At 37.7% G+C, this 19,825-nt stretch overlaps 1 protein-coding gene across 1 annotated transcript in view; it reads right to left on the reverse strand.

The window, feature by feature from the left end:
• LOC149089011 (uncharacterized) overlaps positions 1–19,825 on the reverse strand; it is a 478,375-nt gene that overhangs the window by 449,109 nt on the left and 9,441 nt on the right. Inside the window, exon 2 of the mRNA XM_089251364.1 lies at positions 14,768–15,211. Coding sequence (XP_089107490.1) covers positions 14,768–15,084 — 317 coding nt within the window. The 5' untranslated portion in view covers positions 15,085–15,211. The remainder of the gene's footprint in view (positions 1–14,767; positions 15,212–19,825) is intronic.

The following is a 19,825-nucleotide window of genomic DNA, read 5'->3' on the forward strand; positions in this document are numbered from 1 at the left end:
CTTAATTGAGCTCCTACGCCGATATAGGTAAGATCATCGGAGAAAGAGCGTTTCAAGACATGGACTTGGGTCGGGATCATCATTCTCATCAGATTCTGGGAACCAGATCCGAGAGTTCAAACGAGTATTCTGGAGTCGGTCTTGGCTATTTATCAGCATTAAGCTACTGCTTTCCTTCCCTGGTCCCGCTTTCTTCATCACATAACCAACTGTTATATACTATGTCTATATATTGAAAAAAAAAAATTCCCCTTTGTATTTTCTTTTAAATACTGTAAAATTTATAATTTAATTGTAATTTTGTGATTTAATTGTAAACTTTAATTTGCATAGTTTTTATCTTAATCAATCAATCAATTTCAATTGTTTTAGCATAGCTCATTACAAAATAATACATAATACATACATCAGCAATAGCATACATATTAGTGACAACACTGGTTTAATACACAAAAGGAAAGAAAAAGTATTTGGTCAAGTATCGATGCGGTGTGTGTATGTGTAGTCTACTTCAGGGAGACCGGACGAATCTCTAAAACTTTACATGGCCGACTGAGCATGTGAGTAACATAAATTAATAGATGCCGAATCATTATTTTACATGTTAAAAAAACATTATCATTGAATTTACTTACTTTAAAAAAATTGGTTTATTTGAATAAAAAATATTCAAAGTGATAATACTTTTTTTTAAATCTAAATTTTGAAAGAAACGTAAAAATTCAAAAGAAATGTAGTCAAACCGTTGGTAATAATTTTCTGCGTTGTTAGGGTCGGAAAAGAGAAGGGAAAAGAGTTCGGGGGGGGGGGATTTCTCTTGAAAATATTAGTTTGTGAATTATTTTTCTCATAGAAATTGCGGTTTTTTTTTCCGACTCCATGTCCAAAAAGGCCGTTGTTCGGAAATCATTGTTCGGAGATTACCGTTAAAAGAGGTTTTACTGTATAGGTTTTTTTTCTTTTAAATTGTAACAAGCATACTGTTTATAAGAACGTACAGTAGTACTTTTAGTCAGGAGCCTCTGATTAAGTTTTATTGTGAGAAGAAGATATTCTCGAGGAGTTCGACTTTAATCGTCAGAGCGAATGATTGTCTGTTTCGTATGTTAACGAGAGATGTTCTGTATTGAAGTAGAATAAATAATTTTTTCCATGTTTAAAAAAATAAACCCCCACCGACCGTCACAAAATATATTTTTACGTTGACGTTGTTATGTAAAGTAAGAGGTTTCCATTTTGAGCCAAGTCGCAATATATGAGAGCCCATGATCGCACGGGGCTGCTAAATATTTGGGCTGTGAAAATGGATCAAAATGCATTGACTGCACCAACGGTTCTGGTGGAGCTCTTGGGGATCCATGTGCACTCCCCAGGGGCTCCGCGGCCGTTCGAGAGAAAAAAAACCCAGTAAATTTGAAAAAAAAAAAGTTTTTTCAGTTAGTATTCTAGGGTTAAATAATAAAAATAAATCAGTAACTCTGATGCATAAATAAAAAAATTGGCCTACGGGGCTCCGCCATAGAAATTATACACCAGAACGGGCTCCACGAGTCAAAAAAAGGTTGGGAACCGCTGGACTTGCACATTTGCGTTATGGCTGCCAAAGAAAACATGAGATTTCACGCATGTGTGTAGGAGCCACTTGCATCATCGTCGATGAAAAAAATTAAAAAAAAACGAAAATGTTAATTTATTTAAAATTAATTTAAATTAAGTTACTTTTTTTAATAAAATTTCCCGCGTCAGGTATGTGGTCAAAAAAAAATATATATGCTCTTTCAAAAATATTGCATGCCCGGGCACGTAGGGCAGTAAATTTGTCCAGTACGTAAAACCCTAGTCTACGTCTAGCCCGATTTACTCCGTCAGTACTACTACGAGATCGCACATATAATATATGTGCTATAAAAATTGAAAAATTCTTTGAAAATAGCATAATAAGCAAAGGAAAGGAGGAGGGGTAATACTGAAGCATACGGTGACATACGTACACATATAATACATCATTACGAGAGCAAATAGGAATATCTGATATGCCACTTGATCCCAAAACATTGATGAGAAAACACTCGACATGATGGATGCTCGCAAGAGGTTTATCGCTTCCGATTTGGATCATATATTTGTATTGAATGGCAATGGAAATAAGATCTTATATGCATGTAAAAACAAATAATAGAAATAATGACGAACTCGATGCACCTGAGCATGAAAATAGCACGCGCTCTACGTATGAACACTGCATCGATCGATTTGCTTTTTTCCGATCGGCGTATCGGTGAAATTTAGACGCTTCCTCCTCCGTTTTTTTCTTTACCAATATATTGTTGAACGTAGAAAGGAGAGGCAAGTCGACGTGATCCATGGCTCATTCTGTGAGGGATCAAGAAAGAGCCCACGGGAGAGGATGCGATCCCTTCTTCCTCTTCTCCGCAAGAGCAACACAACGCCTAACCATAAAAGCTCATCCTCTGGAAGAAAAAAAGTTGTCTTCTTTCTGGAATAAAACGCCAAAGAAAAAAATATGGAAATTTCCGCCCCCCCCCCTTTCCAAAAGAAAGGACTTCAGACCACCTATTTCTAACCACTTGCGCTCTGCCAAACATTCATTAGACTAGGGATTACCACACTTTATGCGTTTTGTGGCAACCGATAAGAATTTCAAATAGCTCGCGATACCCCCAAGTGCCGCGAAATCCTGATTGAGAATCAATCAATCTCTACTGCAGCGTGCAATATCGGGGAAACTCAAAATCACCTCGGTACCATAGAGAAGCGCTAGCTCTCTTTGTAATTGCTACGTTAGAACTACCAACTTTCAATGTTTCAAAGACCCTCAAATTAATAAGAAAGAGAAACAGAGCCGGACATAGGCATTTTGCAGCACAGTGCCGTATAGTTTCTGTGGTTTTCCAACTTCGAGGAACGTGAATGGGGGAAGATTTTCCTCTCCATCCTCCCACTTAAGTGGGTGAAGTGGTGGTGAAGTGGATAGACGAGAATAATGTATTGTCGGATAATCAGCATGGGTTCAGGAAGGGGAAGTCATGTGTAACTAACCTCCTTTGCTTCTATGATTACGTGACTAAGGCTTTGGGTAAGAGCAAAAATGTAGACGTTGTTTACCTTGATTTCCAGAAGGCATTCGATCGGGTCCAACATGGCAAACTCTTGAAGCGTTTACACGAGACTGGAATAGGGGGCAACTTGCTGAATTGGATAGAATCGTGGTTAAGAGATAGGTCGCAACGAGTTATGGTGAACGGGGAATTCTCTGGTTGGACAGACGTCACAAGTGGAGTTCCTCAGGGAAGTGTCCTTGGCCCCATACTTTTTTCACTTTTTATCGACAAATTCGATCAGGGTATCGATGGAATTACTAGCAAATTCGCAGATGATGTGAAGCTAATGGGGGTAATCGGGAATGAAAGCGATAGGGAGTTGCTCCAGACCAACTTAAACAAGATTGCAGCATGGCAAATGAATGGGGCATGACGTTTAGCGTAGATAAGTGCATGGTCGCTCATTTTGGTTCGAACAACCCACGGTTATCTTACGAGTTGAATGGTGTCACTATCCCGGATGCAACTAGAGTCACCGATTTGGGAATTCTCATTGACGAGCGACTTAGGTTTTCTGAACATTGTTCAGCGGTTGTCAAAAAAGAGAATAGAATGCTTGGTCTCATTTTCAAAAAGGTCTCTTCGCGTTCTCCTAAAGTCATTCTTCCGCTTTTTCGAGGCTTAGTTCGTCCTGGACTGGAGTATGCTGTAAGGTTTTTTAGACCATACCTACAGAGGGACATAAACTTGATTGAAGGGGTGCAGAGAAGAGCTACGCGTGTCCTTATTGGCACACAGGGCTTGAGTTATGAAGAGAGACTTCATTTTTTGAATATGTTTACATTGGATGAACGCAGGTGTCGAGGAGATATGATCGAAGTGTTCAAAATTTTCAATGGGATGGATAGGATGGACCATGAACTTTTAGTACACCGCCAATCGACTGCTTTTACAAGGGGACACCAGTATCGATTGGTGAGGGACAATGCAAGGTTATGGTGTCGCAGGGAATTTTTCTCCAATAGGGTTGTTAATAAATGGAATAGCTTACCCCCGGAGGTAGTAAATTGTAACACAATTGACACGTTTAAAAAGAAATACGATAAACATGTTGGGGTAAATCGAGAAGCTATCCATTCTTAGAATAAGACAACCATAAGTATTCTTTATGGGCATTGTATAATATTTTATTATGTTTATAATTTGTGTTAATTGCATTTTTAATGGGGTTGCTGTATTTTTGAAACATGACATCCATATTTTTATGGGCATCTTTTTATCAGCCACCTCGTTGGGCATTTTGCCTGTTGTGGCGTTGTATTTGTATTTGTATTATGCTAGTAATGCAATTGTTAAGGGGAACGGGGACGGGCGGTCGCACCCTCCAGACTCCCTCTGTATAACCGCCTATTTCTATAGCACGATACTTAAATAACATGAAAATTCAAGCATTTACCACCTTCACTTCAAAATATCGATGGCTGCAGCCCGAGGCTTACGCAAGGGGTGCTCAGTGGACCCGTGCCATCCAAAAATTAGAGAAAAAATTAATATTTCGATGGAAAAATTGAAATACCAAAAGAAAATACTCTTTATACGCTATATTAACCCCAATTTCTGTGAATATGAAGTTTTTTTAATGGTGGTAAGTCAAACTTTTTTTCTCGAGAAGAAAGTTTTGCGCCCCCCAAGTCCTTTGTGCCCGCTCCAAAGGCCGATCCTGCGTACGCCCCTGGCTACACAAGCAAAAACACGAAACAAGCGCAACATGAATATGTTAGGCGCCCCACACACTTAGAACACTCATGTGCCGACAAGTACCAATTCGTTAGAAATTCCGCAGAGGAATGTGTACGAGGTGCATGTGCGGTTAAGTAGTAGTAGCTCAGTGTTGTAAATTATTTTTTTTACCTTTTGCTATATTTTTATATGCGTGACCCCCCTACAAGGTTCTAACATACATTACAGAGCTGGTAATAGTCTTATTATTATTTTAGTTTTCGCTCTATACATCTACTAAAAGCCAATTTAGGGGAATCTAATAAGTAAAGATCAGTGGCGTATTCACAAGGGGGGAACCAAATCAAACAGGGTCTCGTTCAGACACAAAACTCAGTGGTAATGACATCCAGGATTGCGTGAAATTTTGTCGTGAAACCAAGGATGATAATTTCACGACCTTTTAAACTAAAAATTTAATGAGACGCTGTGCAAAAATTCTGCGAATGAAGTTTATATTGGGAAATACCAAATTTGACTAATAAAAATACGAAAAACTGCGATCGCATAAATATGAATCCTCGCCGATTCTTGCCGAAAATGGTGTCATTATCGGCGGTAATCCTAAATATTGCTTATAAGTAGCCCTAGGCGAGAAATGCAGCGCTACAGCAAATCTGCAGTGACACAAAATGTATTTCACTGAAAAACAGTTGACACAGCCAAGGCCGTCGTAAAAGAATCATAGGCCCTCCGGGCAAAGTGGTTTTTCCGGGGATCTCTGCCTAACTAGAAATACCTGCTTCCCATTGTTTGTATTCAGTATCAAAAATTTCACCAGATCTTATTTCATGAGGTCCTTTCCGGGGTTCAACAAGGGTGGGGCTAACAGAAGCCAAACCCGAGGCCGGAGACGACTCTTTAATGACTTTCATTTTTTTCGCTCAATAAGTTCACTACAGTAAGCCAATAATCTGATCTAGGGTCCTGCCTAGGGGGCTCAGCTTCGGCATGTGGGGCCTTGCCCGGGTAGGTCCATGAGCTAAGACGTCATCAGGGCTCCCACTCAAAAAATGAGAAAAAGTAGGACAACGCAGGAATAAAAAGTAGGAGGGGGGAGGGCAACCCCCTTAGACAACCTAATCATAGCATAATGGAAAAAAATCCCTAAAAAATTTTTTTGCCAAAAAAAAAAAAATTAATTTTGAATTACCCTTTTTTTTCATAGCACTATTTCAGTTTCTTTACAAGGGGAAAGTTTCAGACTGCTTTTACCAGGGGACACCAGTATCGATTGGTGAGGGACAATGCAAGGTTATGGTGTCGCAGGGAATTTTTCTCTAATAGGGTTGTTAATAAATGGAATAGCTTACCTCCGGAGGTAGTAAATTGTAACACAATTGACACGTTTAAAAAGAAGTACGATAAACATGTTGGGGTAAATCGAGAAGCTAGCCGTACTTAGAATCAGACAACCATAAGTATTCTTTATGGGTGTTGTATAATATTTCATCATGTGTATATATTGTTTACAATTTTTGTTATTTGAATTTTTAATTTTGTTGCTGTATTTTTAAAATATATGACATCCATATTTTTATGGGCATCTTTTTCTCAGCCACCTCGTTGGGCATTTTTCCTGTTGTGGCGTTGTATTTGTATTTCCTATAAGATTGACTCAAGCCAAAGCAAAATGATAAATGACTTGTTTACAAAACCAATTTTTGGCCAAAACAGTATATTAGCAACCACAGATAATTGTTTGCTGTCTCTCCTCATATATATTACATTTTGTTTTTGGAGTCTTCCTAAGTGCAGAGCTTGTCAACTCTCTTCGACAATGCACAGCAAATTTTGAAGGCGTACATTTTTTAAGAATGATGCTCCTTCAAGACCACTTTCACAAGCACAGTGCAAAATGTGTAGATTACAAGATCCGATGTAAATAATGCAAGGTGAACCTGTTTTACTTCGTTGTCCATCATTTTTTAAAGAGATTTGTTCACATTTTACTGTTCAATGCCAGTGTAATCATTTTTGACAAATGAAGCACTTCCGTTTCTAGCTCTTTGCTGAGCATTGTAAATATTGTTTATGCCTCTTCATGCCTTAAAAATTCAGAAGACAACTGAATGCTATTGGGTAGTATCAGAATCACCAAACCTAGAATAGGCCTATGTATCCAACTGCTTTGAAATGCAAACTGTTGTTTCACCTATTTACACCGTAATTTTGAATGTCAGTTACTGTCCAAGACCAAGAAGTAATAAATACAAAATTATTTTTCCCATCCAGACAGAAATTTTTAATGACTACTATACTTATTAAACCCTCAAACTAAGCAAATGAAAAATTAATCAACCAAATGGTCCACATACAGCCCCCCCCCACAAATAACCTTAAAAATGATAAAATTTCTGCTTTGGCAGAATCATTAATTGCATTCTTCAGCATTTGTAATATTTGGCAATATATCAATGATTTCCTGCTCAATTAAAATCAATTACACAAATTTTGTAGATAGTATTTGGTAAAAAAGTAGGAAAAGTAGGACAAAAACTAGAAAGTAGGACAAAACCGAGAAAGTAGGACAAAAGTAGGACATTTTACCAAAAAGTAGGAAAAGTAGGACGAGTGGGAGCCCTGCGACATTCAAAGCATCGCAAATACGTGAGATTACTATTGATATTTATACACACAATTACCATAATATGGTCTATAAATTATGCAAATTATCTTCATCCCCGATTTTAGAAAGGGTTATGAATGAAAGCAAAGCTTCGTTAAATAAAAGGGGTTTTTGCAAATAAAAAATGTCAGCAAGAGCAAAATTACAAAATGTTCTGTAAACGTCTCATATTATGATAAACAATATACAATTGCAACCAAACATGTATCGTTACATCCTACATCGTTGCGTTTTTATTGACGTTATAAGAAAAGTTCGTTAACATTATTCTCTATGAGAATTAGTCAGAACTACTAATTATTGACGTTAAAACCAAGGCATCATTTTATATTTTTCCCCATTAAAGGTCTCGTTCTTTATAATCGAGTTCAACTGCAATTGGGAATTTTTCATTTTTGCCGCTTCATGCGATATTTTTTCAAGACACAATATCGTTGTAGAGGGATTATCGTTGTATCGAGAGGTAACATTGCCATCACGTGTCACCAAATTTATGGTGCAGTTGGCATCTTTTCTAAATCTACGTTATTACTGCCATCAGAAAACGCGCTTTAAAATATTTATTTGTGTCATGAACTGTTTAATAAATTCGCTGATTAATGAAATTCATTCAGATGCATTGCCACTGTAAAGCTGTTTACTGCATTGCACTATTGTGTCTTACAGAAAAGTGGCGATACCAACAGTTTTATCAACGTTATCGGCGATCATGTGGGGCAAAACACCCATGTTATTAGAAGAATTTTGGAAGAATGAAAACAAGTGACGAAGTTAATATTATTATCTTTATAGAGGGATTTTATAGTAAAATATAGAATATCGTTGTATCGAGATTTGTTTAAGATGAGGGCAAATACAAACAAGATTTGAAAAATAAATCGTTGTAGAGAGGGATTTATCGTTATATCGAGTATGGTTGTAGCGTGGTATCATTGTATATCAATTTTTTTGTGTATATATATTTATATATATATACCAACCCCCCTATTCTTATTTCAATATTTAATTTTATTATTTTATTCGCACTCCTTTTTTTACCACTAAGGCCGGGATTACACTATGAAAGTTTGATAAAATATCTTTTATCAAACATGAAAAAAATAACCATAAATAAGCCTAATGGTTATGCTTATGGTTGCTCGAATGTAACCAATACGATTATTGGTTGCATTTTTACAAAAAGAACTTTACTAAAACTTTAACATTGTAATGCCGGCACTAAGAGATTTTTCCTGCAGAACTCAAGGGGAGGGGGTTTCCTCAAAAAATATTTGTTCCCAACCGTTGATTTCTTTCGAAGCGATGATGTATCATTGTTGTGCACAAGATGTTTTACTTCCTGGAACAACGTTCTAGAGCAAACGGAAGTTCACGATTAGAGAAAAACAAACAGAAACTCTTCTAAGGGAGGGAGTAGGAAGGTCACTATGCAAATGAGAACGCGACAGCATGTCGATTCTCGAGGCCGTCACAGACCATATGTTTGTTGATTTAATATACGCACTGCAAAGATTAAGTGGCCCAAACAGAAGGACGATCGTCTTCCCGCAGAGATTAAATCTACGATCGTATTTCGAGTATTCTTCGCTCATCAAAGAGCCTTTCTTATTCACGTATGAGAATCACGCAATTAAATATCGCGTAACACGTCTCCTATGACGGGTGATTAATACGCGTAATGACGAAGGGACATTCTCCTCAATAAAGCCCATTTTCTGCTTACAGCATTCCGAATATTTTGAGTCGTTATATGGAGTTAAGGTAAGAGAAATCGGACGCCATCAGAATCTCCGTAGTTGCCACATTAAAACAACCTCAAAATCATCCGACTTGTCGCTGAATGTGCATTGCGCTCGTTCATAGCCGCCACGAGTCTAGCATAGTACCTGAAAAGGCTCGACAATTCATTAGTGAAAGAATTCAAGCTTTCACGATCATTATTATAAGTGGAAGCGTTCGGGCTTATAAGGAGTCGTGGTACTGAACAATTGTTTTTCAAAAACGTGTATCATCTACATCTTCTGTATAAATCCCCAATGGCGACGGGAGTGGAAACAAAGCGACTCGGTTCTTCGACGGATATCGAGCTTAGTCTTAATATAAACAACTTTTCTCTGTTTAATCGAACATTCGCACGATAACTGTAAATGCACATCAACACCACTATGTATAATATTTTTATTAGATTTGGAAAATATGTTACCATTTGCTAGTTACTAGAGCCGCCGTTATGGGTGTGCGATAGGTGAGCTCGCACACTGACGCTTATAAATAAACCCTGCATTCCTAGCTATATTATAGAAATTTAGCGCATCGTGATCGGCCAAAATGAGCAATGAACCATTTCATCAGTGAAATTTTCGCTGGCGACGTTTAACAATAGATATACTTAATTGTAGTCGAAGTCGACATCCGCACTTGGAGCAATGGTTAGAGTGCTGGACGCACGTACCGAAGGTCGTGTCCGATTCGCACGGAAATTATTTTCCTCCCCTTCCATCTTTGCGATCATTTATTGATTCACTAAAAAATGCGTTCATTTTTTTTTTCTGATTTAATCAAACGCGGTTCAGGTGCAATGGAGCTGACAATAATAACAGCTCGCGATGTGAGCGCCCAGCAAAGCTGGGCCCTGCAATCAATTATTGATTCATACAAAAAATTGACGCGTTTGTTTATGTCTGGTTGTCCGGAGTGTTCACCTTTGTATTTGCGGAGTGGTCTTTGGATGCGAATTGGGGCTCCATCTGTTGCAAAGTGTTGAAAATTCTGTCTCGACTGAGGTTAATAAAGTCTGTCCACGTTGACGAAATAGATGGCGCGTTCCTTCCATCATTAACAAGGAAATCCTGGCATCTTCTGATGAAGTATCTCTCGAGAAAATTCAGTTCGAAATTATGTGTTGCTTTTTTTAAAAACAGGCGCTTTCTCAAAATCAAAATTATGTAAAAATTGGCAACAGTGTTAGACAATAGCCGAACTATTTTCCTGTCCCTTCTCAATATGCTTACGGTGTTCGAGAACTCGAATATTCAGATTTCTCCTAGTTTGGCCAATATACCCTTTTTCGCAATTCTTGCATGGGATGAAGTAGATACTAGATTCTTTGGAGGGTGAGATAGGATCTTTGAGTTGGGAAAAGGTGAGTTTATTTGTTGGCTGGAATATTGTATAATGGAAGTCGAATTTCTTTACCCAAGGGACCAAAGGGAACCAGAGTCCCGAATCAAAAAAGGGGGCCTCAAATTATATATTGAAAGCTTTCGTCAATTCTCAAATTATTTTTCTTACTAGTCCTAAATTTTCATTAATATTCCTGAATAATGTCTTTCATTAATTCTGAATTTTCATGAATTCCCGAATTATTTCTTCCAATAATTCTGAATTTCATACATACAGGTTGGATATATTTTCTTTCAATAATTTTTTTTCATTTTTTATTCATCAATTCTAAATTTTCATTAGTCTCCACAGTATTTCTTTCATTAGGTCATTTAGGTTATTTTCATTAGTTTTGGAATTATTTCTTTCATTAGTTAAATTTTTTTTTCCGTCCTGAATTTTCATTAATTTTAGTGTTTAAATTGTCTGTTCATATTTTATCTGTACTGATGTTTATTTTGTAATAGTGTATGGTTTTTTGGATGCCAATATCCCTGAAACTGTTTAGACGACCCTGGCCCCACAATTATTTTCGCAACGGGAACCACGACTGCTCAGAGAACTAAAAGAAAAACCCAGTCTTGGTGTTCGGAGTGTCCAACCTGTCTTCAGTACATTCAATTATTTTATTTGTGTTCTCTGTTCAGGCCATAGAGAGCGCTAACCTTTTTCATTGAAGTGATAATATATATATTTATAAATTCTCTACAAACGCCATGGCTTCATGCATTGTCTTAAAATTATTTTAAAAAATATGATCGTGAAATGAAAGTATTTCTTTTTGTGAAACAGATTAAAGGTCTTGGATGCAATAAAAAAAATAAAAAATAAAGCTCAGATGAAGCTGAAGAGAGAAGAGTATGGAATTTCGCAATCTCAAATGTCAAGCATTAGCAACAATTCTAATGAAATTGAAAAAAGATTTTGAAAGAACCGGCTTTTTTGATCAGAAAACGCAAGAGTAAATCAGATTTTCGGGTCAACCAAGCTGTATTACAATGATTTCACACTTAAGAAGTCAAAAATGCAGCGACGATTGCATTGTTTGCATTGCATGGCAACGCGTTGTCATGATTAGGCAAAAAGCAGAGGAAATCCCCAAACACTTTGAAAACTGTGAAAACTTTCTGCTTCAAAAAAAAAAAAATGACAGCAAGAGACAACTTGATGTTTAAGATATTGCAAAATACATACGACATTGCACAAGCTATACTAACAGTATGAAACGGCAATTTAATTCCTCCTCGCATAATCGAATACCCCCGATTAGTTGGATATCAAGTGCTGGAACCGTTGAAATCCGTTTAAGTGAGGCCGTCTGTACAATGCCAATTTTATTCATAATGTTATCTATGCGTGTGCAAGGAATGGCAGAGACTGCGTATGTGCAAAATTATGAACGTGTGTTCTAATATACAATGGAACTTGGTTAATTCGAATTTTGGATAATTCCAATTTTTGCCATATCCCCTTGAGCTTTCTAATTCAATATTAGTATTTCTAATTTAATTTGAACTTTTTTCGAATATTTTGGATAATTCAAAGTTTTTTCGAAGAGTAAAAAATGAGAATTTCAGTATGAGCAAATATATTATATTTTGTTTGAGATATGGGGAGAATTCTCTCACAAGCAGTCAAATGTTGCTTCTCTCGACCGATTTTCTTAAATCTTCGTTATCCAGGGCTACTGATTGCTAACCAATTTGTTAAACAGTAAATGTTTGAATATAAAATTTGTAAAATTCTCTGACGTTTCTGAATTTAGGCGATGGTGACATAACAGTCATGGTAACATTCTGTCTGCTGAGCAACGTATAAGGAATTGTGGGGCACAAAGTCCGAAAGATAATCCCAGATTTTATGACAACTCGCCATAACAAAAATGAGCACTTCTTCCTTTGAAAACAGCACTTTTTGTATGTTAGAATTTAATTATTTTTTTTTTGTGTTCGACTTAATGTTCAGCAACTTGGTTCGGAAAAAATTACCAGCCATGATGATCGGAAACCGCTAAAACGACATGAGCTAAATTCGTAAAATAAAGGAAAAATTTTTGGAAACGAGTTTTATATTTGGCCTCAAGTTGATTGAAGAGCTTTCAGAGTAACAAAGAGCTAAATCATCAGCAAAGGTAGTGATTTTTCCTTTCAAATTATATTAGTAATAAAATAGGTCCAAGTACTGATCTTTGGGGTTCACCAGATGTAATTTGTCTTTTAGAACTCAAAACAGAATTTACTTTCACACTTTGAACTCTGTTAGTAAGATATGTTTTGAAAAATTTAAGTGGCAAACCCCCGAATTCCTGCATATTCTAGTTTAGTTAGGAGAATACTATGATTCACGGTATCAAATGCTCTGCTGATATCTAAAAACAATGATGAAACTACAATTATCGTTATCTGCTATATATCCTTGCATAATGTTCCGTACTTGAGGAAAAGTTCGTCTAAAACAGTCGCTATTGTCAACTCAACGGATGATATGAAATAGAGAACGGAAACAGAGCCGGGACTGAAAGAAGTGGACATTAACTGCACGGTATCGTTCATTCTTAAACGCTTGTGGCATATTCCTCAAGAATCACTTCAACCCGTGCCGTATTACTAGCCTTTTTGTTCGGAAGCGTTGATCGTATCCATTATTTGTCTTTGATAACAATCTAATCACACCTTGTCTGGTATATGTTGTGTACCAATATACATTGTTATTGGCCGCTACTGTTCATTTAACACGATTTGATGGAATGATTAGGTTTCTTTTGTTTGCGTTTCCATAAATCTCTACACGTATCCGATCTGCCTGACATTTATTTTTATAATCATCGTTGATTGTGACGCAATTCGTTCGCCTGGACACAGGAAGTAAATTTCATATTCTCCGTCTTTAATAACGAACTTATATTTCTAGGACGCCGAGTTCATCTGTCGATCACGATGGATGGAAGAATCGATTAGTTATTTCTTCAAATGGAGTTTTTCGGAACTATGCGTATCAGATGACACGTATTGTGTTCGCGGTGATGATGTCCCGATGCAGTATTGTCGAATCGAAAACATCTTCAATGAAGGAACACAAGAGGGTCACTCGGAAACCGTCACAAAGTTTGTGAAAAGGGAACTACAAGAAGACTTCCGACTTAATCATTAAATTTTAACACCACTGTTTAATAGCATTGTTTTCTCCCTTCTTATAAACAGGGATCGAAAGCACGATTCAATTAGTTTCTGTGTTTAGAAGAAAACAAAAATGCGAAGGCTTTTTAATTTTTAACCCCCTTTTTTATGTTTTGTTTTTGTTCTCGCTCCTTCTTTCAATAGAATGCATTTTTCCCTTTGTAAGCATCTGCCAAAAGTGGAAACCGAGGGGGATGGGGTTGAAAAATAGAAGGAAACGATTATTATATTGCTAGATTATTTTTTTACCCCTGCCCTAAGTTGTTCTCGTAGCTACAACCACAATATCCCTCCCCGGGGAGGGGGATGTGATATCTCCCATTTTTTCAAACACTGACCCACATCCAGTTGCTCTGAGTGATATATTCCTGTAAATGATATTTCTTGTTGAAGAGGAATTTATTAATTGTCGAGAAATTGATACGCAAATGATACGTTTTAAGGTGGATTCACATCTGCAGACGCGAACCGTGTCGTGCCAGACATCGCAAACGTTCTTTAACATAAATATGCCTGTATGCTCAGCTCATACAATAGATATGAATACATTCATTGATTTTATGCTAAAGAATGTTCGCCGTGTCTGACACGATACGGTGGGTATCTGTAAATGTGAATCCACCTTTACATATCGACGGTCTAATTCAAAAAAGCAACAACTCTCAAAATTCTATGTTTTGAGTTATCTGCATTTTAAAGATTCACTTTGCGTGAAACTGAATGGGAATCAACTCAGATTTAATTACAGTAGGGAACATATAAGAGGAGTTGGGAGTTGTTGCTGTTTTGAAATACGTAGAGATATTTCCCACCGTTCGCATGGCGTGCATAACGCAAAAATGCAATTTTCTGAGTTGTTGCCTTTTTAAATTGGGACGTCGATATGAAAGTTTTCACGTTTGATCAAAAATTACCTGCCGAGAATCGGATGCGTCTATCAAGTGGTTTTGAGATCTTACCTGAGATCGTCGGCTCTAACAGGAAATCGCCAGACATGCTGCTGGTGTTTTTCTTGTAACAGTAGCGTTGGAATGAAATCCGAAGAAGGATCCTCATAGTAAGCGTCCTGTACAGGACATATCTTTTCGTGTGACACTCTAGCAGGTATTTTGCTGATGCCGTGGAACCTTTGCTGCTCGACATTATTGAACTCGTTTATTGGTGAGTTCGCCTTTCGGTCCACATTTCGTCTCTGAAAAGCGACGATCGGAATTTTCGATTTTGTAGGTGATTGTTCCTCTCGTCGTTGTTGTGTAATCTCTATGGATTGAACCATGGCTTTCTTGCGGCCGTGGCTCTTATACGCAGAAACAAACCAGCAAGCACGCTCCTTTTTGAAGATTTTATCCTACTCCTCCTGGTGCGCGTTGAAGAGGCAGAGTGTAGGGGAGCCCGTCCGTTCCCTAAGGAGAGACGAGGAAAGAACACGTGAGCTTTCCAAAATACAAAACGGTAAAGGAATGAGTATCATTCAATCACAGAAGTTGCTCGAACTTGAATTATTGATATCATGGCACTCAATTTCTCCCGGATTTGGTAACCACGAATCTAAGGATTTTATCCCCCCCCCCCACAACCCAACAATTCGATGCGCTTTTCCACGCTGCTTCCGTGTTCTGCAGACAAATATAGAGATATTTCGAAAGAATATGTTTTCCTACAACACATCTGTACCAAATTTCAGTTTTTCAATCGGGAAACTATCTACGTGAGATTAGCGTGGACAAGCCAAAAACTTTTTAATTTTTCGAAATTCAAAAGAAGAAAAGGAAAAAAAGCAGTAACTGTTGAAAGCATGTCTCATAGACAAATAAAATCCCATCAAAAACATTTCATGTAAAAACTGAAGCCAGGTCTCGAGATTCCTTAGCAGTAAAAAATTGTGTTATCTGATGTAGAGCCAAGTCTAATGCTGTTATTAACTGTGACACTTCGATTCACAAATCACCCCAAGCCTGTACACCTTTAGTTGAAGAACATTTTGGGACTTGGCAATTACACAGCACATATTACATCTTACTATGCCATGTAGAATTAAGTCAACGCTAAAGTACCCTTACATAATCAGTATTTGGTGGAATTTGATTAATGGCGTGAATAATAAAACTTAACCACTCGTGCTACGTAATTGCTAAATCCCAAAATGTTCTTCAACTGAAAGTGCAGTCTTGGGATGATTTGTGAATTGAAGTGTCACAGTTAATAACAGCATTAGAGTCTCTACTTCAGATATCACAACTTTTTACGGCTAAAAAACCTCGAGACTTGGCTTCAGTTTTTACATGAAATGTTTTTGATGGGATTTCACTTCTTTTTGTAAGAGCCGCAGTTCTCTCTTTTTTTCTTCTTTTTTTTTCACGTTGCGTACTTTTTGGGACCCGTTTTATTTATTTTTTAAATTATATTTTGTCCATTGTTTCACCATACAATGTAAAATACACGAGCTGAAAGGCCTTTCAACTATGGTGACCACTACTACTGAACCAAACATGCACCTTGCCCATATCCCTCTGTGGAACTTCTAACGAATTGATACATATTGGAATGTGTTGTATGTGTAGCGAACCTGACGTGAAGTTTGTTTCTGTGTAAAGCTTGTTATGTGCACTGCTTTCATCTGTTATCCATTTTGCTAACTATGAGTGAAATGTAATGATTGAATAGTTGTAACGTTGTAGGCCTGTTGCTCTCTCGTGCGAGACTTTTTAACGGGGACATCGGCTCGCATTCGCGCCTCGAAGTTGGAAACCACAGAAAACAAAATTTCAGCCGACCACCACTATGGTGACGGTGGGGTTCGAACCTGGGTTCGCGATGCAAGTCCGTCACTATGATTACTCGACCACCATAGCGGCTGACCACATGGTGTCCGCATGATCCGCATTCTAAAGTATATTCGAGTAATTTTTCTGTCCCTACCCTACTTTTTAATGTGTTCAGGTTTCTCCAGCGGCGCATTTATGGTTGTGCTGCCTGTGGGCTACACGAATTTTGCCGCTTTTCTCTCATTCTAGTCTAATTTCCTTGACTACTCTTCCCTCGAATTCGCCACCCTGTCCGAAAACCCGCTTACCCCCCCCCCACTCCTGCAAGTGCAACTGTGTCTCTAAGTCACTCTTTTGGTCACTCCCATGTCCATACTCTCTCTTAGTCACTCTTAGCACTCACCCACGTGCTTGCATACACATTGTTTTGGTCACTCACATGCTTTCGCATTGTTTTGATTACTCAAATGCTTGCACACTGTTTTGGTCACTCACATACACACGCTCTAAGTCACTGTTTTGGTTGCTCACTGCCATGGTTCCTTGCATTATGGATCACTCTTTTGATAATTTAAACTTTTACACATGCTATGGATCACTCTTGTGATAATTTAAACTTTTACACATGCTATGGATCACTCTTTTGATAATTTAAACTTTTACACATGCTATGGATCACTCTTTTGATAATTTAAACTTTTACACATGCTATGGATCACTCTTTTGGTCATTCACATGCTTTCACACTCTCTAGGTCACTCTTTTGATCATTTATACTTTTACACATGCTGTAGATCACTCTTTTGTTTATTCAAATGTTTTCACAATCTCTAGGTCAGTGTTTCTCAGTCGCCGGGTCACTACCGGGTCAGTACCGGGCCCTAACACTAGTCATACCGAGCCGTAAGTAATTCACAGTTTCATTTTTCTCATTAATTTCTCGTTAGTTGTGTGTATGGCCGACACACTGCATCACTTACACAAAAGAGATTTACCGGGCCGCGGGCTTCCAAATGTTGAAACCACTGCTCTGGGTCACGATTTTGGTCATTCACATGCTTGCTTATGCTCTAGGTCATTCACTGGCCAGGTCCTTCGTTCTGTAGATCATTTCTTTAGTCATTCACATGCTTGCCCAAGCTCCAAGTCAATCTTTTGCTTGCAAACTCTCTAGGTAACTTTTTTGGTCTCTCACTGATCTAGTCCCTAGCTGTCTTGGCAGATGCGGATTTATTGAGCATGCACATTTTTCCGCCCTTCTCCTATTCAACTAATTTTCTTGGACACTCATTCCTCAAATCTGCCGACCCTCTGAAATTTCTGCCCTGGGCTATAACCCGCTACGCCCACCTGTAAATATGCCACCGACGTTTCTCATTGTATTCAGTTGAATTGGTAATATTTACTAAAGTCGTGGACAAAGGTAATATGCATAAGTTATTATTGCATTATTATAACTGTTTCAAACATTTGTGTATGTTCGTCTCATGTTTTTGTCGTGTATAACAAATACGTACAGTTTAACATTTTACAGGCCGAATTCAGATTTGTTTTCATTATTTTTACCCTTCTGATCCTCTTCTTTAGAGATGATATCATACGAGAAATTCATAAGGAAAAAATATTTCATGTATGTTTTTTGGATTCATCTGTCCATGATACAAAATTAGATCGTTTTTTCAATCGGAAATGGGTGATTTTAGGAAAATATAGCAATCATAATAGTGCTATAATAAATGTAATTTTTGTTTTCGAAATTAACACTGAATTTATATACTGACACAGCACTAGACCAACACCACTGTCGATGTATGTAAAAACAATTTTTTTTCCGGTCTTCGGCAAATTTTGAACAATTTCACCTATACTTGGCAATCTTGCAATCGTTTATTGGCGACAATTGGTAATATCCGAATTTTTCCGTATTTCCAAACCTGAAAGGAATTTTCCGGATTTTTTAATTTTTCCTCGCATTTTATCCTAAACACTACCTTAATACCACATTTCATGTTTCTAGGGATGCTAGAACTGCCTAGGATTTTTGATGATCGCTGAGTCAGTCAGTCAGTGCCAAAATAACGAAACTTTAAGTTCGAATTTCTCAAGAACTACAACTGATAAAAAGTGAAATTAAAAGGTTTTGTAAAAGCTCTAGATATGCCAAGTTTCAAGTCTCTGAGCAGCTTCAATGCGGAGATATTGAGGTCTGAAAAGCGCTTAAGTTGCTTCCGGAAAAGGATGTGACGACCGTGTTTGTTTTGCTCGACTCAGCGGGGACACTGCCTCCCCCCACCCCCAGATACTATTTAAAAGAAGAAAAGGCTATTCTATAGCACACTCCCAAAAATAATGAACTAATAGTAGCAGTATAAGAATAACAACCAATGAAATAAATAGGAATAGGATTTCTATGACTTTGCATATTTCACTATTTTTACGTGAGAGCATATTTTAATGATTTTAAGGCGCTATTTAGCATATTTCTGCATTTTCAGTAAGAGGTAATTTTTTTTCGTTGAAATCTCTTTTTCTACTGAAAGATTTAAAAAAGATCAAAATTAAAAAAAAGAAGGATATTAGAATTCAGAATAGGGTCCGACATGATGAACTGCTGAAGCGTTTACATGAGATTTGGGGGGGGGGGGGCAAGTTGTTTGATTGTATAGAATCGTGGTTGCAAGATAGGTCACAGCGGGTTATGGTGAACGGGGAGTTTTCTGATTAGACAAATGTTAAAAGTGGAGTCCCTCAAAGAAGTGCCCTTTGTCATATTCTTTTTTCACCTTTTATCGATCAGCTTGATTAGAGTATCGATGGGATTGTTAGCGAATTCGTAGATGAGGTGAAGCTTAGGGAAGTAGTCTGAAATCAAAGCGAGAGGCTCCTCACAAACTTGAATATTATTGCAGCATGAGCTGACGATTGGAGCATGACTTGCCGTTGACGAGTGCATGGTCGCTCATTTTGGTTCGAACAACCCACGTTTCACTTATGAGTTGAATGGTGGCGTCATTCCGGATGCAACTAGGATCACCCATTTGGGAAACCTTATTGACGAGCGGCTCAGGTTTTTTTTTTTAATTGTTCAGCAATTGTAATAAAAAACCGTACAGAATGCTCGGCTTCATTCTCAGAAAGGTGTTTCTTCGCGTTATCTGAAAGTTATCCTTCCACTTTTCCGGGGCTTAGTTCGTCCTGGATTAGATAGAGTATGCCGTCAGGTTTTGGAGACCATACTTACAAAGGAACATT

Source organism: Pholcus phalangioides, unplaced genomic scaffold (assembly GCF_987345545.1).
Source record: "Pholcus phalangioides strain wild (caught in Gottingen) unplaced genomic scaffold, Ppha-v1.0 ptg000003l_1, whole genome shotgun sequence".
NCBI lineage: Eukaryota > Metazoa > Arthropoda > Arachnida > Araneae > Pholcidae > Pholcus > Pholcus phalangioides.